This window comes from Dipodomys ordii, unplaced genomic scaffold, assembly GCF_000151885.1.
Source record: "Dipodomys ordii isolate 6190 unplaced genomic scaffold, Dord_2.0 Scaffold51, whole genome shotgun sequence".
Lineage (NCBI taxonomy): Eukaryota > Metazoa > Chordata > Mammalia > Rodentia > Heteromyidae > Dipodomys > Dipodomys ordii.
Window position 1 is genome coordinate 54,280 of NW_012267267.1, and position 26,792 is coordinate 81,071.

The 26,792-nt window shown below is 52.0% G+C and overlaps 2 protein-coding genes across 3 annotated transcripts; both read right to left on the reverse strand.

Annotated features, from left to right (window-relative positions):
* Positions 1–17,449: 17,449 nt before the first annotated feature.
* Gjb4 (gap junction protein, beta 4, 30.3kDa) lies at positions 17,450–20,857 on the reverse strand. Of its 2 annotated transcripts, none has more exons than XM_013020551.1 (2): positions 20,788–20,857; positions 17,450–18,853 (listed from the first exon to the last, which is right to left on the reverse strand). In XM_013020551.1, exon 2 carries the CDS (start codon positions 18,537–18,539, stop codon positions 17,739–17,741), a length of 801 nt encoding a protein of 266 aa, XP_012876005.1. In that variant the 5' UTR covers positions 18,540–18,853; positions 20,788–20,857; the 3' UTR covers positions 17,450–17,738. The 2 variants fall into 2 exon arrangements, with proteins under 2 accessions (XP_012876005.1, XP_012876006.1); XM_013020552.1 differs by lacking the exon at positions 20,788–20,857 and adding an exon at positions 19,633–19,665.
* A 1,424-nt stretch (positions 20,858–22,281) lies between these two features.
* Positions 22,282–23,106, reverse strand: Gjb5 (gap junction protein, beta 5, 31.1kDa). Its single transcript, XM_013020550.1, has one exon. The coding sequence runs from the start codon at positions 23,104–23,106 to the stop codon at positions 22,282–22,284; it is 825 nt and encodes a 274-aa protein (XP_012876004.1).
* Positions 23,107–26,792: the final 3,686 nt, after the last annotated feature.

A 26,792-nucleotide genomic window follows, 5' to 3' on the forward strand; every position in this document is an offset into this window, starting at 1 on the left:
TGTGTATGATTGTGGAGATGGAGGTATGATCCAGAGATAGTGTGTGTGTGTATGTGTGTGTGTGTATGTGTGTGTATCACTGTGGGAGATGGTGGGGTGGGGTATGTGCCAGTGTAGGAGGTGATGTGTATATGTCAGTGTGGGGGTGGTGTGTGTGTTGGTGGGAGGTAACGGTATGTGGTAGTGTGGAAGGTGGTGTGAGTGTATCAGTGTGTGTGGTGTGTGTGTGTTTATGTATGTTGGTGGGAGGTGGTAGTGTCTGCTTCTGTGTGGGTGATGGTGGTGTGTGTGTTGGTGGGAGTTAGTGGTGGTGGTGGTTGTGTGTGTGGTGGTGGGAGGTGATGGTGGTGGTGGAGGTGGTGGTGGTGGTTGTGTGTGTGGTGGTGTGAGGTGATAGTGGTGGTGGAGGTGGTGGTGGTTGTGTGTGTGTGTGTATGTGTGAGTATATGTATGGTGGTGGGAGGTGATGGTGGTGGTGGAGGTGGTGGTGGTTGGAGGTGGTGGTGGTGGTTGTGTGTGTGTGGTGGTGGGAGGTGATAGTGGTGGTGGAGGTGGTGGTGGTTGTGTGTGTGTGTATGTGTGTGTGTGTTGGTAGGAGGTGATGGTGTCTGCTGCTGTCTATGTGGGTGATTGGGTGATCAGGCGATTCTAGGGTGCAGGTCCTGTCACTGAGACCCCAACAAAGCTGCCCCCTCCTCCTGGTGCCAGGCAGTGCCCCCAGCAGTGGCCTTTGCCTCTTCTGGATGGAGCTGGGATGGGGTGCCATTCCCACAGAGACTCTGAAGGCCTGAGGCCCTGCTGTCCCACCCTAAGTTTCTGCTCCTTGAGAGGGGACTGTGTGGGAGGCCATGTAGGTCGCCCGGCTGCCTCGGGCAAGGCTGTGTTACGCCAGGGCTTGGCGGCTCCTCGGCCACCCCCATGCCCCTCAGGCTCCACACCTGCCATCTGGAGGTGGCAGAGCCGAAGCCATTGCACCTTTTCCAGGCCCTGGTCCAGGCTGGTCTTGCTTCCAGGCCTCCGCCTCTGCATAGAGCTCTGCCAAGGCCTTGGGCAGGGCTTCCTGGGATGGCCAGGACCTCCCCTCCCAGGTCTGGACTGCCTTAGACATGGGTGACTGCAGCAGAATGAAGACCCTCTCTGCCCTGGGGCAGGGCGATGGGGCAGGTGGAAGGAAGCCCTGCAGACTGGTTGTGGGGGGGGGGCGGTGCAGTGATGGAGCAGTCATAGTTCACAGTCCACATGCAAAGGCAGAATCATTATGCTGCTCTTTCCAAACTGTTTTCAGGACTAAACCCTCTCCCCCATGCCTCCACCAGGGTGGCCCTGGGAGCCTTAAGCTTCTGGTGGGTTCTTCCTTGGATCACCATGATAGCCTGACTGGTCTCCCACTGCCCCCTGGCCTCATTCCACCTCTCTCAGCTGTTTTCTGTCTGGAGAAGACCAATTGCCCTTCCCTGGCCCCTAGTATACCACAGATGTTTAAAATATTCCAATTCTAGTTTAGTGCCTTGTCTACCACCCAACCCCCCCGGCCCCCGACTTTCCTACCTTCCAGAAGTTTTTCCCTGACCCATTGCACTCTACCAGGAAACCTTTTAAAACAGGGTCTCATGTCCCTTTCCTTCTCCTCCTTCTACTTATGGGGCCCAGGGGCCAGGTGGGCTGTGTGTCCTCATCTAACCTTTCTTAGCTTTCCAGGTTGGAGGAAGCTCTTTTCTTAGGCTGCTCCCCTTAATCTGTGAGCGGGAATGGGGCCCCAAGATGGCTGAGGATGCCAGCTAAGGGTGAGTTGTTTGCAATATGCCCTGAGATTAGCCTGCTGTTTATAGAGTGTGGGAGCTTCCGGGAACTTCTGGAATTATCATGCTGGGCTGAGGAGGTGATGGACTTGGAGTGTCTCATGGGAGAGCTTAGATTGGGTGTGGGCTGCCGGACTGTGGCTCTGGAATTCACCATCCTCACACTCCCCACAAATTGGCAAGGGCCTGACCAAAGTAGTGGAGTGGTTGGCTAGCAACATTAGCTGCGAAGTTGGAGAAAAGGAACGTGTTCGGAGGGACGGAAGACACGGGAGCAGAGTCTCCTGTGTGATGTGTGTGTGTTTGCAAATGGCTCTCTGGGGGCTGCTCCCCTCTCCCTCTTCATTTGACACAGGGTTTTGCCATTCAGCTGTCCTGGAACTCAGGATCCTCCTACCTCTCTAATGCTGGGGCGCTGGGAATACAGGGGTGCGCCACCAAGCTACCATACCCAGCTTGGTGCAGCCATTTTGACCAGGTCTTTGTGTGGAAAGACCCTTTTTTATTATGAGGCAAGCAAGCCCACAAGAGACAGCACCGCAGCCTCATCTCTGAGCCTCGTCTAATCCTATCTTAGCCCATCCTGGAGCCTTGGGCTTGGGTGGAGCTCTGGGCAGGCTGCTTTCTTTTAGATCCCAGCCACCTTGGGAAAGAAAAGAACCCTTGTGCACCACTGGTCGGAAGGTAAAATGGTGTAATCGTTGTGGAAAACAGCTTGGCAGCTCCTCAGAAAGTTAGACATAGACTTTCCCTGTGACCCAGGCAATGCAAGGCCCGCAGCCCATCCATTGGCTCCGTGACAAAGCAGTTGTAGGTGAAGTTGGCACAGGTAGGGCAGTTGAATGGTCTGGTGGGGCCCAGACAGATCCTCCTAGCTGATGGGTAAAGGGGGAGGAGGTGATGAGAAAGGGTTGAGAAAGTCAAGAAGAAGATGAGGTGGCTTGGAAAGCCAGGTTTATATTGTGAGTTTTGGACAGGACAGATCTGAGATCACTGACATGCGGGGAACGCCTGTGGGGAGATGGAGGTAGAGGGGTCAGGAGACAGCAGAGAGCGGGGCTGGTGTGCTGAATGTGAATGTGGACAGCATTACTCACAAGAGCTGACTGTGGAGACCACTTCAATGTCCGGAGACAAATGCCTACGTAGACAAAAGAGGCACCAGCAGAATGTGCACTTATGTCCCACAGAAAACAGAATGGAATTCCAGACTGGACTCTGGTGGCTGGCACCTGTAATCCTAGCTACTCAGGAGGCTGAGATCTGAGGATCACAGTTTGAAACCAACCAAGGCAGAAACATCTGTGAGACTCTTACCTCTAATTAACCAGTAAAAAGCTGAAAGTGGAGTTGTGGCTCAAGGGGTAGAGTGCCAGCCTTGAGAAAAACAACAACAACAACAAACCCAAACAAGACTGTACAACCCTAAGTTTAAGCATCAATACTAGCACAAAAATCCTCATCATTATTATAATTTTCATTATAAAAAGAAGGGAGTTCTACACATGTACAGTGTGGAGGAATGTTTAGTGTGCTCAGTGAAATGGACTACACACCAAAGGGAAGGTATAGCATGATTAATTGAAATCCCAGAAATTTCACATGTACCAATGCAAACAGATACAGGAACTAGATTAGGGGTGGCCAGAGGCTGGGTGGAGGGGTGACTTCGAGTTTTTGTAGGGGTTACGAGAAAGCTCCAGAGCTCAACAGTAGAGGTGGTTACACTCCACTAGTGTAGTTAATGATACTGCATTGTGCACTTAAAATAGTTCAGATGGTGATTTCGGTTAGGCCTATTCATTCTATGACAATAAAAGATTGGCAATATAGAGAAGAGGAAGGAAGATTCAGAGCTTGGGACAGGAACACCTGTGGATGGGCGGGGCGTGGGGGGGTTGGTGACTAAGGAGAGAAGCCCCAATTCAGAGAGCACCTCCCCAATTCAGTGTGTGTGTGGGGGGGGGCGGTGGCGGTAGTCACAGAAATGGAGAGGGGTGGTGGAAGGAATACCGGAAGAACAGTGTAGGAGAAAAAAAACCTGGCGTCACATCCAGACATTGAATTGCAGGAGACAAAAATTCAACTTAATTTGGGCATGCAAGAAGGTACTGGTTTGTAGAAACATGGGAAGGCAGGTGATCCTCTGTTTGGGGGCCTCTGTTTTTCTATGACCCTTCCCCCCCTAGACTCATGGGGATTTGTACACCAGGATTTCACACAGCTGAGCTCACACCTCCGTAAGTTTTGCCACTACATGCTCTCCTTAGAAACAATGGAAACAAGTAAGCCCTGGCCTGGCTTGACCTGGAGCACTGAGGACAGACGCAATGGAATTCTGCTCAAGAGTCTAAAGGAATGTGTGGATGCTTGCTGCGTGTGGATGCATCTCTAGGGGTCAGGATGCATCTCTACAGGAGGCATAGAAGCCTGGGTTAGAGGAAGAGGAACCCTGCAGGGTGAATCTGAACAAAGCAAGAGCCATGACAAAGGGAAGCGTTTCCAGCCTGGGATCCTTAAACACCTCTTCATTCAAGACAGGGCTAGAAAGTACCCAGTGGCTGAGTGACAAAGGAGCGGTAGGTGAAGTTGGCTGGGGCAGGGCCAAGATGGATCAGAGGTGGTGGATGAGGGCGTGGGAGATGAGGAAGGAGAAGAGCTTGGGAAAGACTGATCAGAGATGAGCTGGCTGCAGGGGGCACTGAGGTAAGGCAGGGTTGGCTTTTATTTCTTGGAAGAGACAGTTCTGAGAACACTGAGGTACAGAGGTATTGAGGGGTGAGGAGGTGGCGGAGGAGACCACAAGGTCCTAAGCACTGGCTAGGAGATTAGAGATGAGCAGGCCTAGGCTTGTGCCATTGACTTGCTATGGGTGAGGAGGGAGGAAGGGGAAGAGGCAGTTGGTGGGGAATTGGTAGGGAATCGTGGGGGAGAATAGTCTTCCTGGAGAGTCTCTACATTCTGTGGGAGAGAGGACGTAAAACAGATGGAATGCTGTAGAACACTGGCGAGTAGAGGAGCTGAGAAGGCCCCTAGCATGGATGACAGCCAGGAGACTGGGGCAGGCATTGTCAGGCAGCACTGAGTACCCAGCTGGGGCCGGCGGATGTGGATTCCCAGGGTCCTCACTCTGGTTGTGTGACTTATTTGAGCAGATTCTGGCCTAGGCGTACAGCTGGAAAAAGCCCAGTGTGGCCCACTGGGGCCCAGAATGCTGCTACATTAGAGGGACAGAAGGCCAACGGAGCCACTGGTGAGATGGCAATTTGTTCCAGGGATCACCTCAGCAAACCTTTCTTACCCTTTCTTGAATACCATGGCTGGGGTAGAACCTGCTCCCACACTCTGGGAGCCTACAGTCCCTGGAGATGATTGGATCTGTGGGCAGGTCCCCGGTGAGATGAGCATAGTGGTGATGCTTGGGACTCAGGCCCGGTCAGATACAGAAGGGAGGGAATGCAGGGGGGGTCTGTAGAGTGGGCAATGGTTGCCTATGAGGCCCTGAGCAAATATGGAGGGAAGAGCTAAGGGAGAGGGCTGGGCAGGAGCTGTAGTCAGAGGATGGGATGACCGGAACCATGCACCTGTGTCACCATTTCCTTCTTCTCCCATTACAGTAGCCAACCTGCCCTGCTATAAGTTTGGGCCTCTGCCAGGCTCTGGGTCTGTATCTCTAGGGCTCTCTTTAGATTCTTGGTCTTCTTGTACTGGATCTATCCCCTTGTAATGTGGACCTTCTCAAGTGTCTCCCACTCCAACAAAACTTTAACACCTTTTCCTTTCCTGCTCTGGAGGCAGCCACACTTAACGATCTTCATTTGCTTAGCTTGCACTCAGCCCCTAAGACCCAGTTTCTGCATGCATCTCTACAGACCACATGCCTGCCTTGGGTACCTATGGCTGTCTTGTTGTGAATCTGTTGAGTTCTTTGCAGTCTTTTGTTGTTGTTGTTGTTGTTGGTTATGGGGCCTTAACTCTGGGCCTAGATGCTGTCCCTCTGCTCTTCAGCTCAAGGCTAGCACTCTACCACTTCAGCCACAGCACCACTTCTGGCTTTTTCTGCTTATGTGGTGCTGAGAAATCGAACCAAGGGCCTCATGCATGCAAGGCAAGCACTCAACCACTGAGCCACCTTCCCAGCACCTCTCTGAAGTCTTTACTTGGCCCACATCAGTGTTTTGTTTCTGATGATCACTTTCTCTTTCTAGAAGCATTCTTCTCATGGCACCTGGAGCCCCACCATCCTCTTCTGGGACCTTATATTCCCTTGCCTTTCAGTACATCCATTTGCCCACCCTTGACTGGCTCTTCTCCCATCTCTTTGGCCTATAACTCTACATTCTTGGGCATCTCCAGAGTCTCCCACTATCCCCATACAGTGCTATCCACTTGCTCAACTTGCTGCCTAGGTAATTCAACCCAGGGTTTTGTGCTGGTTAATCTCTCTACCACAGAGATACACCCACAAAGCCTTTTACTTTTAAAACACATGAGATAATGTGATTAGAGTTTTGTAACTATTTCTATTTGCTTGGCTTATTATCCCCAAGATGTTTGTTCCTGTCTTGAATGACACTTCTGCCTTGAGTACCAATGGCTATCTTCTTGGGAGTCGGGTGAGGCGGTTGTGCCTGTAATCCCAGCATTTGGGAGGTTAAAGTTAGAGGAGTACAAGTTCAAGACCATATAGTGATGCCCAGTCTCTCCATACCCCAACAAACAAACAAATTCTTTATGCACAAGACGTCTGTGACATAGCATTGTTCTTTTTTTTTTTTTTAATGCTTGTTTGCTTATTTAAAAGAATCTCACGATGTAGTCCATGCTGGCTTCAAACTCTTGATCTTCCTGCATCAGTCTCCCAAGCTCTGGGATTACAGACATGGACCACCAAGCCTAACAACAAAGTGCGTTTGGAATCTGTTTAAGGAACTGGCATTTTTTTTTTTTTGGTCCGGTCGTGGGGCCTGAACTCTGGGCCTGAGCGCTGTCCCTCAGCTCTTCAGCTCAAGGCTAGCACTCTACCACTTGAGCCACAGTGCCACTTCCAGCTTTTTTCTTTTTGCTTATGTGGTGCTGAGGAATCGAACCCAGGGCCTCAGGCATGCAAGGCAAGCGCTCTACCACTGAGCCACCTTCCCAGCCCAAGGAACTGGCATTTTTATTCTCCATATCACACCTGTGCCTTTGACATCCACCTGTCAATGTCAACATTGAGCCCTCATAGCCTCATAGCCTTTACTGGCATATGAAGTTCTCCTCCTATATCTATTCTCATTATGGGCTCTGTCTGTTAACCCTTAACTGTCCCCCTCCCCCAGCACCTACACTACTGCTCTATAAATAATAGGTGCCTTACAAAATAGGTCAGCTGACTGACTGGCAGCCAGGCAGCGACATCTAGTAGGCTGCTGATATATTAGGGAGGGGGAAGGGCCCAAAAGGAGAACATAACACTTGGTTCTAAAATTACCCTTTGGTAGGAAGGGTTTGTCTTACATTATGAGGTATGCTTTCAAATAGTGCTTTATTATTATTATTTTCTTTTGTGCTAGCCTGGGCACTGTCCCTTAGCTTATTTGTTTAACACAAGCACTTTACCACTTGAGCCACAGCTTCACTTCCTGCTTTTAGCTGGCTAATTGGAGATAAGAGTCTCACAGACTTTCCTGTCCAGGCTTATTTTGGACCCAAATCCTTAAGAGATCTCAACTTCTTGAGTAGTTAGGATTAAAGATATGAGCTACAATCACTCGGTTCAAATACTACATTTTGAACAACAAAACTCATTAGCCTGAAATAACCCTGATCAATGAAGTCTGAGATATTCATACAAGTCACTCAGCTGGACTGGGAAAAAAATGGAGGCAAAGACATTTCATATACATTTAATCATACAAATCAGCTTGCTTGTTAGCACCCCTCCTGGCTCTTAAACTATTCTAGAAACACTAAGAGAAGTGGTTATGTTATAAAAGTGGAGTTGGAAAATGCATACCTACTGGATCATTTTTTAAAATGTATGCAACCTCCGGCTGGGAAGGTGGCTCAGTGGTAGAGCGCTTGCCTTGCATGCATGAGGCCCTGGGTTTCATTCCTCAGCACCACATAAGCAGAAAAAGCCAGAAGTGGCACTGTGGCTCCAGTGTTAGAGTGCTGGCCTTGAGCTGAAGAGCTGAGGAACAGCGCCCAGGCCCAGAGTTCAGGCCCCACAACTAACAACAACAACAAAAAATGTATGCAACCTAATATTATGTAGTTTTGGCGGTTTCTGCCCATCTCCCTCAGCTCTGCCCTTCTGCTCTCCCCCTCCTCCCCCCCACCCCCCGCATGGCCTTCAGCAGTGTCCTTTCTTTAGCAGGTAAGAAACCTCAAACATTCAGCACGTGACAAGACACATATTCTTCTTGTAGGCTCTTCACCTCCCATCTGCCTGTATTAATAATTTCATGTGGCCTGAAAACAATGTCATAATATCCAGTGGCCCATGGCAGCAAAAAGGTCTCAGCCCTGCTCCAGTGAGTCATCTCCCAAGGAGAGGAAGGCCTGCTCTGGGCAGGGGGATTAGGAGTTCTAATTTAAAGACCAGTGCGGAGTGGGATGCCTGAGGATGAGACTCATGGAGGAAGTTAGGTCTGAACACAGAAATGAGGTCAGCAGTGGCTTAGATGGCTTCACTGACGGCACTGGACAAGATCACAGTAGGCAAAATGTACGCGAAGGAGAAAAGAGGGCAGAGAACTGGGTATAGGACATCTTACATTTAAAGAGCAGATAGGAGAAGAGTCACCTATGGAGATTAGGAAAGACCCATGGAGAAGAGAGGAGGAAGCCAGGCTGGGGTACTGTACCAAGCAAGCAGACAAGGTGCATGGGGGGACTCTCACTGGCCATTGTTGCCAAAGGGTCCATTACAGTTTAGAACTTGGAGGCCACTGACTGGAGGTGGGGGGCACGTATGAATGAAGAAGGAGGGATAGAGAAGGATGGGTGAAGAGGAATGGATGGGGAAGATGGATGGGGAAGATGGATGGAGGGGGAGGAATTCAAAAATATGTGAGACATACTATGCATGGAGAAGGATACACTAAGTAGAACGGATGGAGAAGGATGGATGGAGAATGTGAAGAAGAATGGAAGGAGAATAATGGGCCAAGCAGCTTGGATGGAGAAGTCTAGATGAAAGAAGGAGTGGGGCGCTGTGGCTCATGCCTGTAATCAATCCTAGCTACTCAGGAGGCTGAGATCTGAGGCTCACGGTTCAAAGCCAGCCTGAGCAGGAAGGTCCATGAGACTCTTATCTCCACTAAACCACTCAGAAGACCGGAAGTGGCGCTGTGGCTCGAGTGGTAGAGTGCTAGCTTTGAGCTGAAGAGCTGAGGGACAGCGCCCAGGCCCAGAGTTCAAACCCCATGACCGACCAAAAAAAAAGAAAAGAAGAAAGAAACAAGGATGGAGAATGATGGATCCGAAATATATATGATGTAGTATTGATTGAGAAGCATCAGTGGAAAAGAACAGGTAGAGAAGGGTGGAAGAGAAGTATGGGTGTTCCATATGGACAGAAGTATGTTTGAGAATTTTGGTCTTTTCCATAGGATAGGTAGCTGGAGAAGATGTGATGTCAGGAGAATGTTTTACATTAGCTTAGTTGGTTATACAGGTGCGTGTGTTACACTTCTGCATATGTGACAATCTATTCTACCCATCTCATCCCCTCTGTCACTTCCCTGCCCCATCCTCTCCTGTCCTAAACAATTTCAACAAGGTAAAGTTCAGTTAATAGTTGAAATAATCTATCCAGTCTTCAGCCTCTTTCATATCCTTTTTTTGGGGGGGGTCCGGTGGTGGGGCCTGAACTCTGGGCCTGGGTGCTGTCCCTCAGCTCTTCAGCTCAAGGCTAGCGCTCTACCACTTAAGCCACAGTGCCACTTCCGGCTTTTTTCTTTTTGCTTATGTGGTGCTGAGGAATCGAACCCAGGGCCTCAGGCATGCAAGGCAAGCGCTCTACCACTGAACCACCTTCCCAGCCCTTTCATAATCCTTCTTGTTAGCCCAGTCTACTCCCATCAAGAGAGAATTTAAAGAGGAAAAAGAAAAACAAAACAACTATTATAGCATTCGTAGAAAGGGAAAATGTGGGACAGGTCCCACGTCCTGGTGAAATATGGATCCTGGATCTAAGTAATGGATCTTGGCATCTTAAGTTAATAGAAGGGCTGGGAAGGTGGCTCAGTGGTAGAGCGCTTGCCTTGCATGCCTGAGGCCCTGGGTTCGATTCCTCAGCACCACATAAGCAAAATGAAAAAAGCCGGAAGTGGCGCTGTGGCTCAAGTGGTAAAGCACTAGCCTTGAGCTGAAGAGCTGAGGGACAGTGCCCAGGCCCAGAGTTCAGGCCCCCTGACAGGATTCCCCCCCAAAAAAAAACAACAACAACAAAAAGGAAAAGTTAATAGAAGATGGGACTCTGAGAACTCTAGAGTGATAGAGGACATTCTCTGGGTTGCAAATTATGTCATGAGTTGTTGGGCTCCCAGAAACTCATGTTCCCTCTAGATAATTGGGGTCCTGGTGGCCCCGATAGTTCCCCTGGGTAGTCTGCTCTGCCTGTGTGTAACACTTTTATTAGGAATAAGCATCCTCATCTAGCTTACTTTGTTTTATGTATAACATTTTTGTTAAGGCTTGGTATCTACCCCAACATGTTTTCTTTTTTCTTTCTTTCTTTTTTTTTTCCCTTTAGAAGTGTTGTGCTCGCTCCAGTCTGGGCTGCTGGTCTTTGAGACAGAAGTCCACCTGCAGCCAATGGCTTTCGACTAAAGACTCCCGATTCGACCTCCCAAAATGTGGCTTCTCTGTTTTCTCACAACTGAATTCCTAGAGTTGCCATACAACATGAATGTCAGGTCTGTCACAGATCAGGGGTACTTTGGCCTGGGTCCTGAGGAGGAGGCAGGGTGCACAGGTGCTTAGCCTGGGAAGTGGCCAGGTGTGGTGGGCTGAGCTAGCTACTGCCCCACTCCCCAGAGGTGTGGGATGCCTGGCTTCTCACTAAAATGGAGGACTGGGAGAATGTGGGCAGGCATTTTGAAGCCAGAGGATACAGTCACATTGTGGTAAAAATATAGAATTTCTTGATGCTGAGTGCTCACTTGAGCTTTGGAGTCTGAAGTTTAAATGGAGACGAGTCATTTGGTTGTGTGATTCTCAGGTGCCCAGGAATGAGTGCTGCATGGAGCCTGTTAGTGAAATGAGTCCCTTCCCATAGCTTAGTCCATCCTTCCCTTCTCCACAGCTTAGCACGCTCCCTTCCTAGGCAACACCAGGCCCATTTAGTAAAGGCAGCAAATAATCAGCTTCCAACCCCCTTTACCTTGGGATGGCACTTCTCTGGGGCAGCTACCACTACAAAAGGCAACAAAAGCCCCTTAGAGGGACCTTCAGGTCTGGGCAGCTGCAGGACCCCTTACCTACTATTTGGATAGCAGCTATAAATCCTTGTCTGCCATGATAAAGCCCCTGGCCCACACGTCCACACCAGGGTCTCCACCTCCTAGCCCCTTCTAGCCCCTCCTAAACCTCCTAGGTTATATAGGTCACTCCCAGACAATAGCCGGGGCTTCTTCTCACTTCTCCCTTGTGAGAAGGGGTCTTTTCTGGCAATAAACCTTCGTTTGTTCTCTGTACCTGGATGTCTGTGTGGTTCTAATTAGTCTTAATTTGCTATCAGAGCCGGTCTTACCGGGTGAGTGTTAGAGAGGCATACAGAGGCAAGGGGGTGGGGGCATCTACAAGCTGGGGGTTATCTGAGGCCCGTGGGGTCTCAGGGGGAGAGGGAGGAAGGGAGGCTGTGAAGGGGGTAATAGGCAATGAAGGATCTGCCTCTCCCCTCTAGGCCCAATCTTTCTATGCATCTAAAGATGGAATACGAAGGTCTGAGTCCTGCCTTATTCCCCAGGGTCAAGCAAAGCACAGGTGTGTGCTCACGTGCTTGTCTACAGGCAGGTCATTCCGACCTTGGCTTCCAGGAGACAATAGCCCCCACACCCCAGCATTCCACTGCGGACCTGGCCAAAGATATCACCCTTGGCCTCCAAGAAATCATAGCCCATTTTTTATTCTCTGCTTCCTTGTTAAGATCTACACAAGCCCACCCCACAACCCAGTCCCTGGCACAACCTCCCAACCCACGCGAAGGTCTGTGTCCCTCGTGGTTCCTCAATAAACAGTCCTTGCTTGTTGACAGTTGAGCCTGGCCTATTCCTTTTTCATTCGCCTTCGTTTTCCCTACAGGCAATGAACAGCGGGGGTCAATAGTTGGGATAGAAAGACTGCTGGAGGAGAAACAAGGGTGAGTGAACTGGATGGCTAGCTGATGATCCAGACGTGAGCAGACAAGTCTGGGTGTAGGACCCATGTGGGAGGGTTGGTGGGTGGAGAAAAGGCTTACTGGAAGAAAGGAGGTCAAGGAACAAAAAGGCGAGGGGGCTACTGTAAAGACACCCAGAATAAGTAGTTGGGTGTTAGTGGCTCACACCTGTAATTCTAGCTACTTAAGAGACTGAGATCTAAGGATCATGGTTCAAAGTTAGCTCTGATAGGGAAGTCCATGAGACTCTTATTTTCAATTAACTCTCCTTATTAATAAAAGGGGAGGAGGTTCGGAAGGTGGCTCAGTGGTAGAGTGCTTGCCTTGCAAGCATGAGGCCCTGGGTTCCATTCCTCAGCACCACATAAGCAGAAAAAGCTGGAAGTGGCGCTGTGGCTCCAGTGGTAGAGTGCTAGCCTTGAGCTGAAGCTCCCAAGCCCAGAGTCCAGGCCCTATGACTGGTAAGAAAAAAGAAATGTAGCAGTAGAAAGGAGAGAGCTATTGGCTAAGACAGTCCTTGAGGGAGAGGGACTAAGCAGGGTATCTTATTTGCATCTCAGTCTGAACATGCCTGAAACTGAAATCCTCACATCTACTTTAAACCTGCTCCTCTACTGATTTCCAACTTGGTAAATGGCACTGCAAGCTAGAGCCAGGAAACCTGGGTGTCACTTTGATTCCCACCTCTATTTCATCCCACACCCAACCAAGTCACAGAATCTTGAGATTGAATCTATCTCGTAAACATTTCTTAAATCCAGCTACTTCTTTCCATCTGCTCCGGGCACACCCTCCGCTGTTCAGGATGTCCAGATTTCTTACTCCAATTGCATCAAAGTTCAAACTGGTAGCCCTGCCTCGGTTCCTTCCACGAGGCCACGTAGGCAACCCTGCTGAGCTAAATCTTTCCAGTGCCTTGCCATTGTGTTCAGGATTCAGTCCAAAATCATTGATAAGGATTTACAAAGAGAGCGTTGCACAATCTGCCCCCAGTCCACTTTATCCGGGTGACAAAGGTCACCAGGACCTTTGTCTGACCTGGAGGCTTGGATTTCCTTCAGCCTTTGTCGTTAGATTTGGTACCCTTTTATATATGCTATCCCCTCCCACCCACCTCCCTGGCTTGATGAAATCCTCCAGTTTTCTGTAAGAGATCTCAGAGCTCCTTCCTGGATGCCTGATGTCAGGTCCTCCCTCCTCTCTTTCTAGTGCCCTGTGGCTCCCCAGCGTGCCCCAAGTTTGGAGATGTCTGCCATTTTGTCTAGGATGTATGCTCCCGGAGGCCAGGAACCAGGTTGGATTCTTCTCAGCACCCAGTATGGGGCTTTCACACAAAAGTAAGCAATCAAGCTGGGTGTGGTAGTGCATTCCTATAACCCCAGCACTCTGAAGGCTGGACAGAGCAGGAAGATTGCAACTTCAAGGCCAGCCTGGGCCACCTAGTGAGATGATATCCCAAAGCAAACAAGCAAAGAAATAAACAAATCTTTCATTGAATTTCCACCGAGACTAACAATTTCTAGCCACTTTCCCAGCCCCCCTCTTTTTTTTGATGGGGGGAGTTAATTGAAATTGTTTTAAGAAGCTGGGGGGGAAGGGGAAGAAGAGGCTAAGAGATTGACAGAGAGGTGAGGCTGGTGAAGACTTCATATGCAGGTATAGAAATGTCACAATAACCCCCTCTCCCTGTACAGTTAATGTTTGTTAACTATAAAAAACAAAAACAAAAACTTTAGCTGGGCACTGGTGGCTCACGCCTGTAAATCTAGCTACTCAGGAGGCTGAGATCTGAGGATCATGGTTCAAAGCCAGACTGGGCAGGAAAGTCTAATCTGTAATTAGCCACTAGAAAAGAGGAAGTGACTCAAAGTGGTAGAGTGCTAGCCTTGAGTGAAAAAACTCAGTGTTAGCAAAATGAGCTCCCTTCCCCTCTCTACGGCTTGGCACGCTCCCTTCCTAGGCAACACTAGGCCCATTTAGTAAAGGCAGTAAATACCCTCCAACCCCCTTTACCTTGGGATGGCACTTCTTTGGGGCAGCTACCACCATATAAGGCAACAGGAGCCCTTTAGAGTGCCCTTCAGGTCTGGGCAGCTGTAGGACCCTTATCTACCATTTGGACAGCAGCCATAAATCCTAGTCCACCATGATGAAGCTCCTGGCCCTCATGTCCATACCAGGGTCTTCACCTCCTAGGCCCTTCTAGCCCCTCCTAAACCTCCTAGGTTCAATAGGTCACCCCAGACAATAGCTGATGCTGCGTCTCTCTCCTCCCTTTTGAGAAGGGGTCTTGCCAGTCCCTCTTCCGGCAATAAACCTTTGTTTGTTCTCTGTACAAACCTTTGTTTGTCTGCGTGGTTCTCTGGCAAAGTCTATTAATCTATCACTCAGGGACAGCACCCAGGCCCCAAGTTCAAGCCCCATGACTGACAAAAGAAAAAAAAATTTAAAAACTTCAAATCTCTGGGTGCTGATGGTTCACGCCTGTAATCCTAGCTACTGAAGAGGCTGAGATCTGAGAGTTGAGGTTCAAAGCCAGCCCAGGTAGGAAGACTCTTACCTCTAATTAAGCACCAAAAAGCTGGAAGTGGAACTGTGGCTCAAGTGGTAGACCGCCAGCCTTGAGTAAAAAAGCTAAGGGACAGTGCCCAGGCCTTGAGTTCAAGCCCTAGGACTAGTACCACAAAACAAAAAACCCAACAACAATACCCTCTAAACCACAAAGCAAACAAAACAAAAATCAACAATATTTGTCAACTTAAACTAGTGGATGGCTGTAGAGGTGGGGGGTGACATTGAGAAAGAATGGAACATAGAGATGAGGGTGATACTCAGGTGGCTCCGGTGTTGACTGGTTAGGGGGAATACCAGGAGGTCTTTGACCATGGCTCAGTCTGGAATGAGTGAGAGGTGGGTGGCACTGATAGAGCAGGGCAGAGGGCAGAAGAGGAAGATGGCAGACGCAGCAGCAAGTGGGGATTTCCTAGGGTGGGATGGGGTTGGGTGAGGGGGTGGGAGGTGGGAAGGAAAGGATGGGACCTGAATGGCAGAGCGAACCACGGGAACTGAGGATGAGTCAGCGTGAAGGCTGAAGTGTGGCCAGGGCTAGCCTCAGCCCCCTGTGGAGGCCTTGGGCTGGTGAGATGGTGTTTGACCTCGGTCTGGCTCATGGCTCAGGACGTCTGAACATGACCATGGACAGGACACCCTGGGGGGTGGTCAGTCTGGGGGTGACAGCACACTCTAGACCCAACAGTCACCCATAGGGAGGCTTTTAGACTCTTAAGGGCATTGTTGGGACTGGTGATCTGACTTAGATGTGGACACTGCCGTTTTCTGAGCAGTGTGGGGCCACACCGGTTGGTCAAGAAGGTCACCCTATTCTGGGATTGGTGATCTGAGCCATTTTTGTCTCTTGCAGTTGCAAGTTCAGCGTGTGGTAGGTGGTGTATGGTAGCACTGCCCTGACCGTGTCCCCTTTCCTGGGGACACCTGTTGCAGTGGATATTAGCTGTTCATAGGTTATAGTTGCTCCTGAAGAAATGATCTTGATTGACTGAAGAAATGATCCTTCCTGCTGGCCAGCCCTCCTGCCCTAATAGGAGAGTTCAACGGCCCAGGGCATGTCTCCAGGATGGGACAACTCTGTGCTGGAATTTTTTATGATCCCCACTCCCTGCCTCACAGGGTTCCAGCTCAGAGTTGTACCCTGAGCTCAGCCCAGTCCCACCGGTCCAGCTTCCCTGGTCCAGCTTCACAGCACTGAACCCCTGCCCCCGGCTCTGCTCTCAGGACTCGTGACCGGAGATGTGACTCTCAGATCTTGTCCAGCAATCAGGACATGGAGTGTTTCCCATTAAGAATTTTATGCTGGATTTAGTTCACAACAACCCAAACAAAGGAAAAACTATGTTGCTGAGCTCCTGGGCTAGGTGTGGCTGAAGGTTCAGATAAACATGACACGTTCCTCCCCCCAGGCAGCTCACAGCCCATTTACTCAGCTAGCAAACATTTATTGAAGTCTACAAGTGCTGGGTGACTCAGTGTCCTGCCCTTGAAGGGCTCACAGGCTGTGGAGAGGCACTCAGGAAAACTGGCCATTTCAATTTGGAGGAGAGAAGGACAGAGGAGAGGCATGAGCTAGGCTGGCATACAGGTGGCACGCAGGCTGTCCTGTTGAGGACAGGTCTCAGAGGAGCTAGGAAGGACATTCCAGGTTAGAGGGGACAGCATGATAGAGGCCATAGGCATGCCACAGTATGGCCTGTGTGTCTGGGGAACCACAAGCCCCAAGGTATTATTGGTGGTAAGTGGAGGGAGGAAACTGGAGATGGGGGTTCAGTGGTTGCTGAGATTGGAGACCTCGGGGTTTGGAAAAGGGGGTGCAGGAACCAAGATGTGGTCAGATCTGGGGACAGGTTAATCACTCCATCCTGTGATTGGAGAGGCCTGGTGAGAAGGTAGATGGAAGGCTGGGAACAGGCTTTAGATGCTGGAATGAGTACGGGGGTTTGGTACTGTATTGAGATGTGGGGTGTGAGGGGCTGAGGGAGGGAAGGGAATGAGGGTGCCAGACCAGCTTTCAGCTTGGACAGATGGGGGATATCAGTACACTTCTGGGATGTGCATGTGTGCATGCACACACCTGTGTGTGTGGGGGGGGGCAGGCTTAGGGGAAGAGACAGGGTCAGTTGGATGCCATTGAGATGCCTGTGGCTCTCCCAGAGACTCAGGGGCAGGTCCAGGCTGAAGGCATGGTTTGGGGGTTGGGTCAGGTCAGAACAGTGGTAGGGGCAGGGGAGGAATGTGTCTCAGTGAACAGGGGGGAAATTCCACAGATATGAGGTACGGGTGAGTCAGAGTCACTCTGGAAGTCCCATCCCTAGCTTGCTGTCTGCACTGTTTCCCTTCCCTCAGAGAGACTCCCTTACTAGGGTTCTGCCTATTACAGTGTTTGGGGAGCTGGGAGCAGGGAGGGAGCCCCAGTGTTGCATTCATATGCCAGACACTCACTGGGGACCAGCTCCTGCTGGACACAGGAGTCTCCAAGGCTCCCTGTCCTTTTGTCTTGGCCAGCTGGCTGCAGGGCTACAGGGCCCTGGTGTAGCTCCTGCCTTTGGTCATTCTTCTCCTTGTGCTGGTGGTACACCAGGTGAGGTTGTTGGAGACTTTGTATGTGCGTATGGGGGGAGGTCTGGAGTGATAGGATCTGAGGTTCTGGGGCTCAGACCCTTTTGAGGTACCCATTCGAACCCTTGTACTTGCCTACCCCCCATTCATTCACCACCTGGCCTGCAAAGAACTGGGGGGAGAAAATCATATTTATTAAGGGTTCCGACTCACCCTATTGCTGTTTATAAAATTCCCACCAGCCATCAAGTCCACGGAGGCTCAGGACCCACAGACGCACTGTCACCCTTCATTGCAGACTGGACACCAAGTAGGCTGGAGTCCCCACAGTCCCTTCCTGCTCACCAGGGGAAGATCAGCCCACTTTTGCCCCTGTACGGGGTGGTGGCCTTGGGACAGGCAGGGAACAGGGTGACCCTACCTGCTGATTCTGCTGCAGGTTATGGATACCCACCTGCTTCCATGGTGGCCGAGCTGGCCTTCACTAGGGCAGAGCTCCCTTCGTGGGGGTGGCCCCCCTGGGAGATCACATACGGGGGGCAGGTGTCAGGGAGGTGGTGCCTATGCCGAGACTTCCGGCGCCTGGGGCCCAGGAGCTCCATGCACCTCTTGCCCACCAGGTAGGTGACTTCGCTGAGGTTGAGTAGAATGCAGATGACCGCCGTGGCCACCATGAAGTAGGTAAAGACTTTCTTCTCCGTGGGCCGGGAGATATAGCAGTCCACCGTGTGGGGACAGGGATCCACAGAGCAGGCCACCACACGTGGCATGTCATAATCTCGGTAGAGATGGTGGAAAATGTAGAGGAAGCCCGAATCCACAGCGGCCTTGAAGATGAGACTCAACAAATAGGTCCACCAGAGCCCGCCCCGCTTCTTGCTCAGGTTGTTGTACAGCGATGGTGCGTTGGGCCCGTGTTTCTCCCGGTGCTTGCGCTCTCGCTCCTCCCGGTAGGCCACGTGCATGACCACAAGCAGCGAGGGGCAGGTGACCAGGATGAGCTGCAGGGCCCAGAGGCGCACGTGGGACACGGGGAAGAACTCGTCGTAGCAGACATTCGGGCAGCCCGGCTGCTTGGTGTTGCAGATAAAGTCCTTCTGCTCATCGTCCCACACATCCTCTGCTGCCACCACATACACCAGCACGCGGAAGATGAACACCACCGACAGCCAGATGCGGCCCAGGGCTGTGGAGTACTTGTTCACACCGCTCAGGATGCCCTGCAGAAATGCCCAGTTCATGCTGGCCGAGTTCTCGGTGACTCACGTGGATGTGCTCAGGTGGATGCCTGAGTGGGTGGCACCCACTCAGGTCTGGGAGAGCCTGGAAATGGGCACCCTTAAGTATTGCGTAGTTGGTAAATGTGTGGCCTCACCGTGGGGCCATGCTGTGCTCACTCACAGTGTCTGGGAGTGGGAGGGGCTGCCCCTGCCCCCCATTGCACAGGGAAAGGAACTAAAGCCCAGAGGCACCTGCCCAAGGCCCCACAGCTGGAAGTAGCAGAGCTGGTCTTGAACCTTGGTCTTCAGCTCCCCAAATGAAGGTGTATTTTATTCTACAAAGTAATAAGCACAGGGGAAGACAATTGATTGTCCTGTGTGGTCATGCCACAGGTCTCTCTCTGTCTCTGTCTCTGTCTCTCTCTTTCGGGGCCTGAACTCTGGGCCTGGGCACTGTCCCTCACCTCTTCAGCTCAAGGCTAGCGCTCTACCACTTGAGCCACAGTGCCACTTATGGCTTTTTCTGCTTATGTGATGCTGAGGAATCAAACCCAGAGCCTCAGGCATGCAAGGCAAGCACTCTACCACTGAGCCACCTTCCCAGCCCCAGCCAGTCTCTCTTAACCCAACATGTTAGCCTTAGCGGCCCCCACCTCCCCAATTTCTTTTTCTTTTTCTTTTTTTGGTCAGTCAGGGGGCTTGAACTCTGGGCTGGGGTGCTGTCCCCCAGCTCTTCAGCTCAAGGCAAGCACTCTACCACTTGAGCCATAAGGCCACTTTCAGTTTTCTGGTGGTTTATTGGAGATAAGAGGCTCACAGACTTTCCTGCCTGGGCTGGCTTTGAGCGGCAATCCTCAGATCTCAGCCTCCTGAATAGCTAGGATTATAGGCATGAGCCACCGACTCCTGGCTAACACCTCCCCCCCCTCAATTTCTAAGAGACTGGATGATCTGATCTTTCATGGACCAGTGAGGCTGGACCCAGGGCAGAGGGGTGGATGGGGGAGGGGCGGTTATCCTCAATGGTTGGCCATCAGCTTCTTCTGCCTGAGCTGAGCCCTTTGGAGGGTGCATCCACACCTGTCCCCAGGTAGATTCTAGAACAATCTCCCACCTTTCTCCTCTCTGGGTCCAGTGTCAGGATTAGAGTTAGGGCTCCAGGAAGTTTCTCAGGCATTCCTTCCAGAACTAAGCAGAAGCTATTTGGACCTGTCCCTGTGTACTGCTGCTGGAGTCCCGGGGTTGCCTCTTTTGACCACAGTGGGTTGCTCTGGAATACTGACCAGTGCAGCTTTGAGGAGGATCAGGGCCTGGATTCCAGGTGTTCCTCACTCTCTCTTGCCTCTCTTTCTCAGGAACAGCCCCCTCTCTGCTTGGCAATGGCTTACTAGCTGTCCTCTTTTCCTTCAGGCCTTGTCTGTGTACTTGAGCCTCCACACCCCCTTATCTGCAGTGTCAATCATCCCTAGCCCCAACTCGTGTTGCGGCTGACTCAGCAATCTGCCTTGCAGACAAGTATCCCAGGGCACTCACCAAAGCCCTTCCTTCTTCCGTGACCAGGCGTGTTACCTGTACTCAAATGGTCTCTTCATGTCTTTCTGCTATACTGCTAGTGCCTACATCCCTCTTACCTCTGTCTCTCCAGGACCCCGCTCTGGGCCTGGTCCAGGATGTTTGCTAAACTGAATTGATGCTAGGCACCAGTGGTTTATGCCTGAAATCCTAGCTCCTTGTTCAAGGAGCTTGAGATAGGAGGATCATAGTTAGAACCCAGTTGGGCAGAAAAGCTTGTGATACTCTCTCTCTCTTTTTTTTTTTAAATCTCCGTTTAACCAGCAAAAAACCTGGAAGTGGAGGCATGGCTCAAGTAGTAACACACCAGCTAAGCAAAACAGCTAAGGGAGACTGTGAGAGACTGAGTTCAAGTTCCAGTACTGGCAGAGGAGAGAGAGAGAGAAGGAAAAAGGCAGTTGGAGGCATGGCTCAGGTCATAGAACACCAGCCAGTGAGTGAAGTGTCAGCTACAGAGTTCAAGTCCTGGTCTTAGACAAAAAGAAAACAAAAGAAAAGGGAACCGATGCCCCTTCTCCCCTTCTCTGATTCTTCTCTGGCTCTCTGGCCCCCTTTAGTCCAGCAGGCTCTTTCTTCCCCTCCTTGAAGCTTTCCTGGGGTTTCTCCAGGGATCTTGGCCCCTAGTGGATGCTCTGGCCCTGAAGCCCAGCTCCCAGCCTGAGATCCCCTGCTGTCCTCAGCCCTATCCACTTCTTACCCTTCTCGGGTCCCACAGCCACTCTCCGGTCGGTCCCTGAGCTTCTCTGTCCGGTGTGCCTGTGTGCCCGCGTGCCCGAGGGCCTCCTGGAGGCAGCTTTTGTTCCTTACTCCCCAGTGGGGTGGGGCTTTCTGAGCCAATGAGCCAAGCGAGAGTGATCGGGTGGGTGGGCAGGGCAGGGCAGGGGCAGGCCGGGCGGTTAGACTTCCCTGGGCACATATTCAGAGCAAACACCTGCAGCTCTTCTCCCCTAGCCCACGCCTTTTCTCCAGCCTGGCTGGGCTGGCAGGTATGTGGGTGGGACTGCAGCCAGGGGGGCTGGAGCCCGCTGTCATCAGGCCCTGGCCTAGGCCAGCGCCAGTAGTGTTGCCCCTATCTTGTTCCCTGCACTCATTTCCTCTGCCCCTTGGGTTCCAGGCCTCTCTCCTGACCTTCCCTCTGGCAGTGGGCTCTGAGCTCCTCACCCATTGGCATCTACGAAAAGAGACAGTGTTGGGCCAGCCCAGGGCTGTGTCCTACTCTGCTGGGCATTTTTTATTTCCTGGGGACTGGAGTTTGGATAGGAGGGAGATGGGCCGGCTGTGGCTTTTCTAGACCAGCGCTCCAGGCCCTGCTAGACACAAGGAATGTCAGTTGGCAGCATGAGCCACCCCGGCTGGCATGGGGCCAGGCTCATGGTTTTCCTGCCTGCCCTCTGTGCCCATGCCTCTGAGGGAGGCCTCCAGGGAAGCTAGGGGGTGACTCCAGAGGGTGCCCCCCCCCAGGTCTGGCAAGGATGGTGAAGGCTAATGGGCAGCCAGGGAGGGGCCCCATTGCCTCATTTCCTACAGGCATTTATTGAGCACTTCCTAATAGCAGAGGTGAACATTTCTGAGGCCTATTACAGCCAGCTCATCCTGTTCACAGCCTCACTCCTCAGTCCTCATGGGTTTTAAGGAACCCACTTTGCAGAGGGGGTCCGGTCGCTTTTCCACAGTATCTGTGACACCGGGCTTGCAACCTGCCACTCCAGGCCCACGTCCCATGCCCCATGTACTCGGCATCATGACCTTGTAGGCAACCAAGGGCCTAAACTTCTGCCTGGTGAAGGGCTGCCTGTGTGCAGGAGCAAGTGGCCCGGCCCCCTGGAGCACTGGAAGGGCGTTTTTGGTAGGATGTGGGGACTCTTCATCTAGCCAGGTTTAATTTGGCCCTTCCCAGGGACAGAGATTGACACAGTGACCTAAGGAGGGTCACCAAGGCCACACAACCAAAGGGCATCTGGAATCAGTAACCGATTCCCCTTTATTAATCTCCAAGATGGTCCTGGGCATTGCCATTTACAGAAGAGGGAAGAGCTGGGGCAGGTGGAAGTGGTGTGTGTGTGTGTGTGTGTGTGTGTGTAAATCTTCCCTCTGCTGGTCTCCAACTGATTCTTCTCTCCCCCCCCCCGCCCCCCAGCTTCTGGAAACTTCCAATCCAGGCCCTGCCCTCTAGTCCAGTCCAGGCAGCCCTTCACAGGATGGTTTTCTTCACGTGCTCCCGAGGGAGGTCTGGCAAGAGAGGGGGGTAAGTGTCCAAGCCTAGAAAGATGAGGTCTCCCGAGAGGAGATCATTTTGTTTGCTGGATGGGGTGACGCAGTCCGGGGGAGAGCCCAGGTACGTGACCTGCGTGGCTTTCCTCGCCGCCACACATTCCCGGCACCGCTTGCCTATCAGGTAGGCCAACTCCACCAGGTTAAGCAGGATGCAGATGGCGGCCGTGACCACCATGAAGAGAGTGAAGATATTCTTTTCCGAGGGCTTGGAGATGAAGCAGTCCACAACGTTGGGACACGGGGCCGCGTGGCACTTAACCACAGGTGGCAGGGTGTACTGCGGGTAGAAGGAATGAAACACATAGAGGAAGGCAATATCCACACCGGCCTTGAACACCAGGCTGCAGACGTACGTCCACCACAGCCCACCCCGCTTCTTGCCGGGGTTCAGGTAGAGGTACCCACCGCCCTCGCCCACCGCCTCGCGGTACTTCTGCTCCCGAGCTTTGCGGTAGGCCACGTGCATGACCACGAGCAGTGAGGGGCAGGTGACCAGGATGAGCTGCAGGGCCCAGAGGCGCACGTGGGACACGGGGAAGAACTCGTCGTAGCAGACGTTGGAGCAGCCCGGCTGCCTGGTGTTACAGTCGAAGTCCTTGTGGTCATCGCTCCACACGCGCTCCGCCGTCACCAGGTACACCAGCACGCGGAAGATGAAGACCAGGGACAGCCAGATGCGGCCAAAGGCTGTGGAGTATTTGTTGACACCGCTCAGGAGTCCCTCAAAGACACTCCAGTTCATGGTGGATGCAAGCGCTGGGCGCTACCGCAAGGAAACAGGTAAGTGAGGTGACACAAGCATGAGGTGCAGAACTCAGGTAAAGGCGGGTGAGGGCTGGTCCAGACAGCTTTCCTTCCTCTCAGGAGCCTGTAGGGGGAGAGGTACCCATTGGACACTTCCACTTTAGCCCACCCTCTTCCTCTCCTGTCAGCAACCCCTCCCAAGAGGAAACTGCTATCTGTCCTTTTCTGGGTTGGGAGTGGGCTGCAGAGGGGACTGGAACTCCAGTCTCCAGGTACCTGATGCTTTATAAATAAATATCCCCAGCAGCATTCTGCCTAGGTGCGACTTACCTGAAGCATGGCCAGTGGCAATTTAACCTAAAGATAAAGTGTGAGCCACACACTATCTGTATACAAAAGGTTTCCTAGAGTTTGTCCAGCCTTTCCCAAAGCCATGTTTCAGGGAATCCTGTCTCACAGGCCAGTGATAGTATGAGAGAAAAGAATTCTGTGTTCAAGGGCTGGGAAGGTGGCTCAGTGGTAGAGTGTTTGCCTTGCATGCATGAGGCCCTGGGTTCGATTCCTCAGCACCACATAAGCAGAAAAAGCCAGAAGCGGCACTGTGGGACAGTGCCCAGGCCCAGAGTTCAGGCCCCATGACCAGCAAAAAAAAAAGAAAAAGAAAAAGAATTCTGTGTTCAAGAAAAGTTGGAGCAGGATGCCAGTGGCTTACACCTGTAATCCCAGCCACTCAGGAAACTGAGATCTGAGGATTGAGGTTCAGTGCTAGCTCAGGTAGACAAATCCGCAAGATTCTTATTTATACTTCAAAAAGGTAGGAAGTGTTAAACCAAAGGAGGAGGCTGCAATGCTTGGTAAGAAATGTACGCATTTTCCTGCCCATGTAATTGTAACCCCTCTGTACAGGATGTTCACAAATAAAAAATAAATAAATAAATTAAAAAAAAAGGTAGGAAGTGGAGGTGTGGATCAAGTGGTAGAGTGCTAACCTTGAGAGAAAAAAAACTCAGGGATAGGGACCAGGCCCCTGAATTCAAACCGAGTACTGGCAGGAACACACACATACAGAGTGGGGGTAAGGGGTAGAAAGGGGGTGGGGAGAGAAAGAAAGAGAGAGAAAGAAGGAGAATACCAGTACTGGGTTGGGCAAAGTTAAATAGGTCTCTTAACTCAGCCATGCTGATACAGTTCACTTTGTGATTCTACAAAAGAAGGTTGCAGTAGGCAGCCTTTCTGAACCCAGACTGCAAAACTCTTTTCCCCTTCCTGTGTTGTGAACTGACCAGTCTCTGATCATGTTCTGCTAGTGAACTTGGTATGAGAAACCCACAAAAGCCAATTTGCCTCCTTTTAAGGAACAGCTCGGGATGCGGTCGAAGTGTTGGGGTGTGACCTTCCTCACCCCAGTTTTCTGATTTCAGGGAGGGATGTGCTGAGAGCCAGACACTGTGGTCTTACCCTGCTGTGTACCCTGGAACCTCAGAGAGCCTGTGGGCACAGTATCTTGGGGGTCATTACACCCTTCCAATCGTGGGTCAGGCTGGAAGGTCATAGTCCTCCTGACCGCTGACCCCTGCACAATCTACGTCTTTTACATAGTGTCGGGCATATGTCAGTACATTGTGCCTTCACAGCAGCCTTAGGAAAGTTCTGTAGTATTTTGATATTCCCAATTTACAAATGAGGCAAGTGGAAGTTAAGAGCTGCCAATCAAGTTGCTTACTGCTCAGCTCCACAGCTTGTAAATGGCAGAGTTGGGATTTGAACCCCCCCCCCTCCAGCAGGCTGGTTTCTGAGCCCACCCTCTGTGATCTGCCGGGTCTTGCTCAGAGCCCTCTTTGCTCCAGTGCCAGTGAGCTGCCTGTGCGTCTGTATGCTCTCCCTCCTTCACCTGGTAGGTTCGGGGTGAAGGGGGATTAGGGGTGACTCTCTCCCACCCATCTCATCTCTCTATCAGGGTGGCCCTGCAGTGAGTCACGGCTTCTCTGTTCCATCCTGCCTCCGGTGGGTGGAACTCTGGCTTCCCAGGAACTCCCCGGGAGGCCCAGCCCTTAGCCCCCAGGCTGCTCCCAGCTGGCTGGGCAGGCCCTGGCAGAGCTGCTAAGCTCAGCCGGCCTCAGCCCTCTCCCACTTTCCCACTGGGCTGCCGGCTCCCACTTTCAATGGCTGGGGCGAGCAGGAAGAGCCTGGAGCAGATGAGAAGTCCTTCCCACCACCACCAGGCTCCAGGGACGGCCCAGGCACCTTGACCTCCTCCCTCGATGCCCTCCCTTCCAAAGAAATTCCCCCACCTCCAGTGCCCAGGGGCAGGGCACACCTGGACCACAGACACCTGGACCTGAGCCGCTCCTCCCCAGGCTCACCTGGAACTTTCCCGAGCTAGCCCTGGGATTCAGCGAGCGGTGAGATTCACGCTGGAACCGGGCAAGGGCTCCGGGGCAGCTCACTCCCAGCTCCGGAGTTGGGCTGCTGAGCGCCCTGCTGAGCGGGGCGGGGAGTGGCGGCTAAGCCGGGGAGGGGCAGCAACTGAGCTCTACCATTGGCTGTGGCCCATGAGGTTCAGGAAACTTAGGGGTTCCCTCCTCCCAGGGCACTGAGCCCCAAATCCTGTCATCCTCTCAGGAGAGACACAGGACCACTGTCTCCCCACTCATCCCCCTGCATGTGTAGAAAGGGCTGAACTCTTCCCCCGTCTTCCCAGATTCTCCACCACGGACGCCCAGGCCTCAGTTTCCTTGGCTGGCTTCTCCCTGCTCTCTGGTTGCTCCTGTGGCTCCTCCATTCTCACCCTCTGGCTCCGCCTCCCAACCTTTCTGCCCCACGCTGCGCTCTCTCCTAATGCCCCAGGGGTCATCCATTCCCCACTGTCCATCTCCTGCTGCCCTTCTGCCCGCCCATTCTCTGAAAGACACAGAGATGAATCTGGGCCACACACCTGGTGCCTGAATCCTAAACTCATCTCTGGACCCCAAATCTTGTATGTGATCCCTACACCCTGCAGCTGGACACCACAACCTGCTTCTGCACTTCACCCCGAGTCTGAACCTTATACCCTGTGTCCCACCCCACATCCTGGGTTGGGACCCCAACCCTGTGCCTAGACCCCAGCCATGTCTGAACCCTACTTCCTGGGTCTGAACCCCATATCCTGTGACGGGTCTGGGTTCCATGTCCTGTGGACACCAATATGGGAGAGAGGACACACAGAAGCGGATCAGTTGTGAGACGGTCCCTAAGAGATGTGGAGAAGGGGGTATCAGTTTCAGCCCGAGGACATCCAGAGAGGTGACATTTCAGCTGGGTGTTGAAGAGTGTGCAGGAGTTCACCATGAGGATTCAGAAGAAGAAAGCTCTCATGGTGTGGGCACAGAGTGTGGGCACAGAGTGGGCAGAGGACCTCTATGTGCCATGATGGACAAGCAGGAGTGTGGACTGGGGCTGTACTGGATATTAGGTGCCTGGAAGGTTGGCAAAGGCCTTCTGGACAGTGAAAGACCTGGAATGTCATGCTAAGGTGTCTGGGTGTATTTTGCATGTCTTGAGAGATGTGGGGGAGTCTTATACCGAAGGAAGTCTGGGGTTCATGGCTCAGTGGTAGAGCACTTGCCTTGCATGCCTGAGGCCCTGGGTTCGATTCCTCAGCACCACATAAGCAAAAAGAAAAAAGCCGGAAGTGGCACTGTG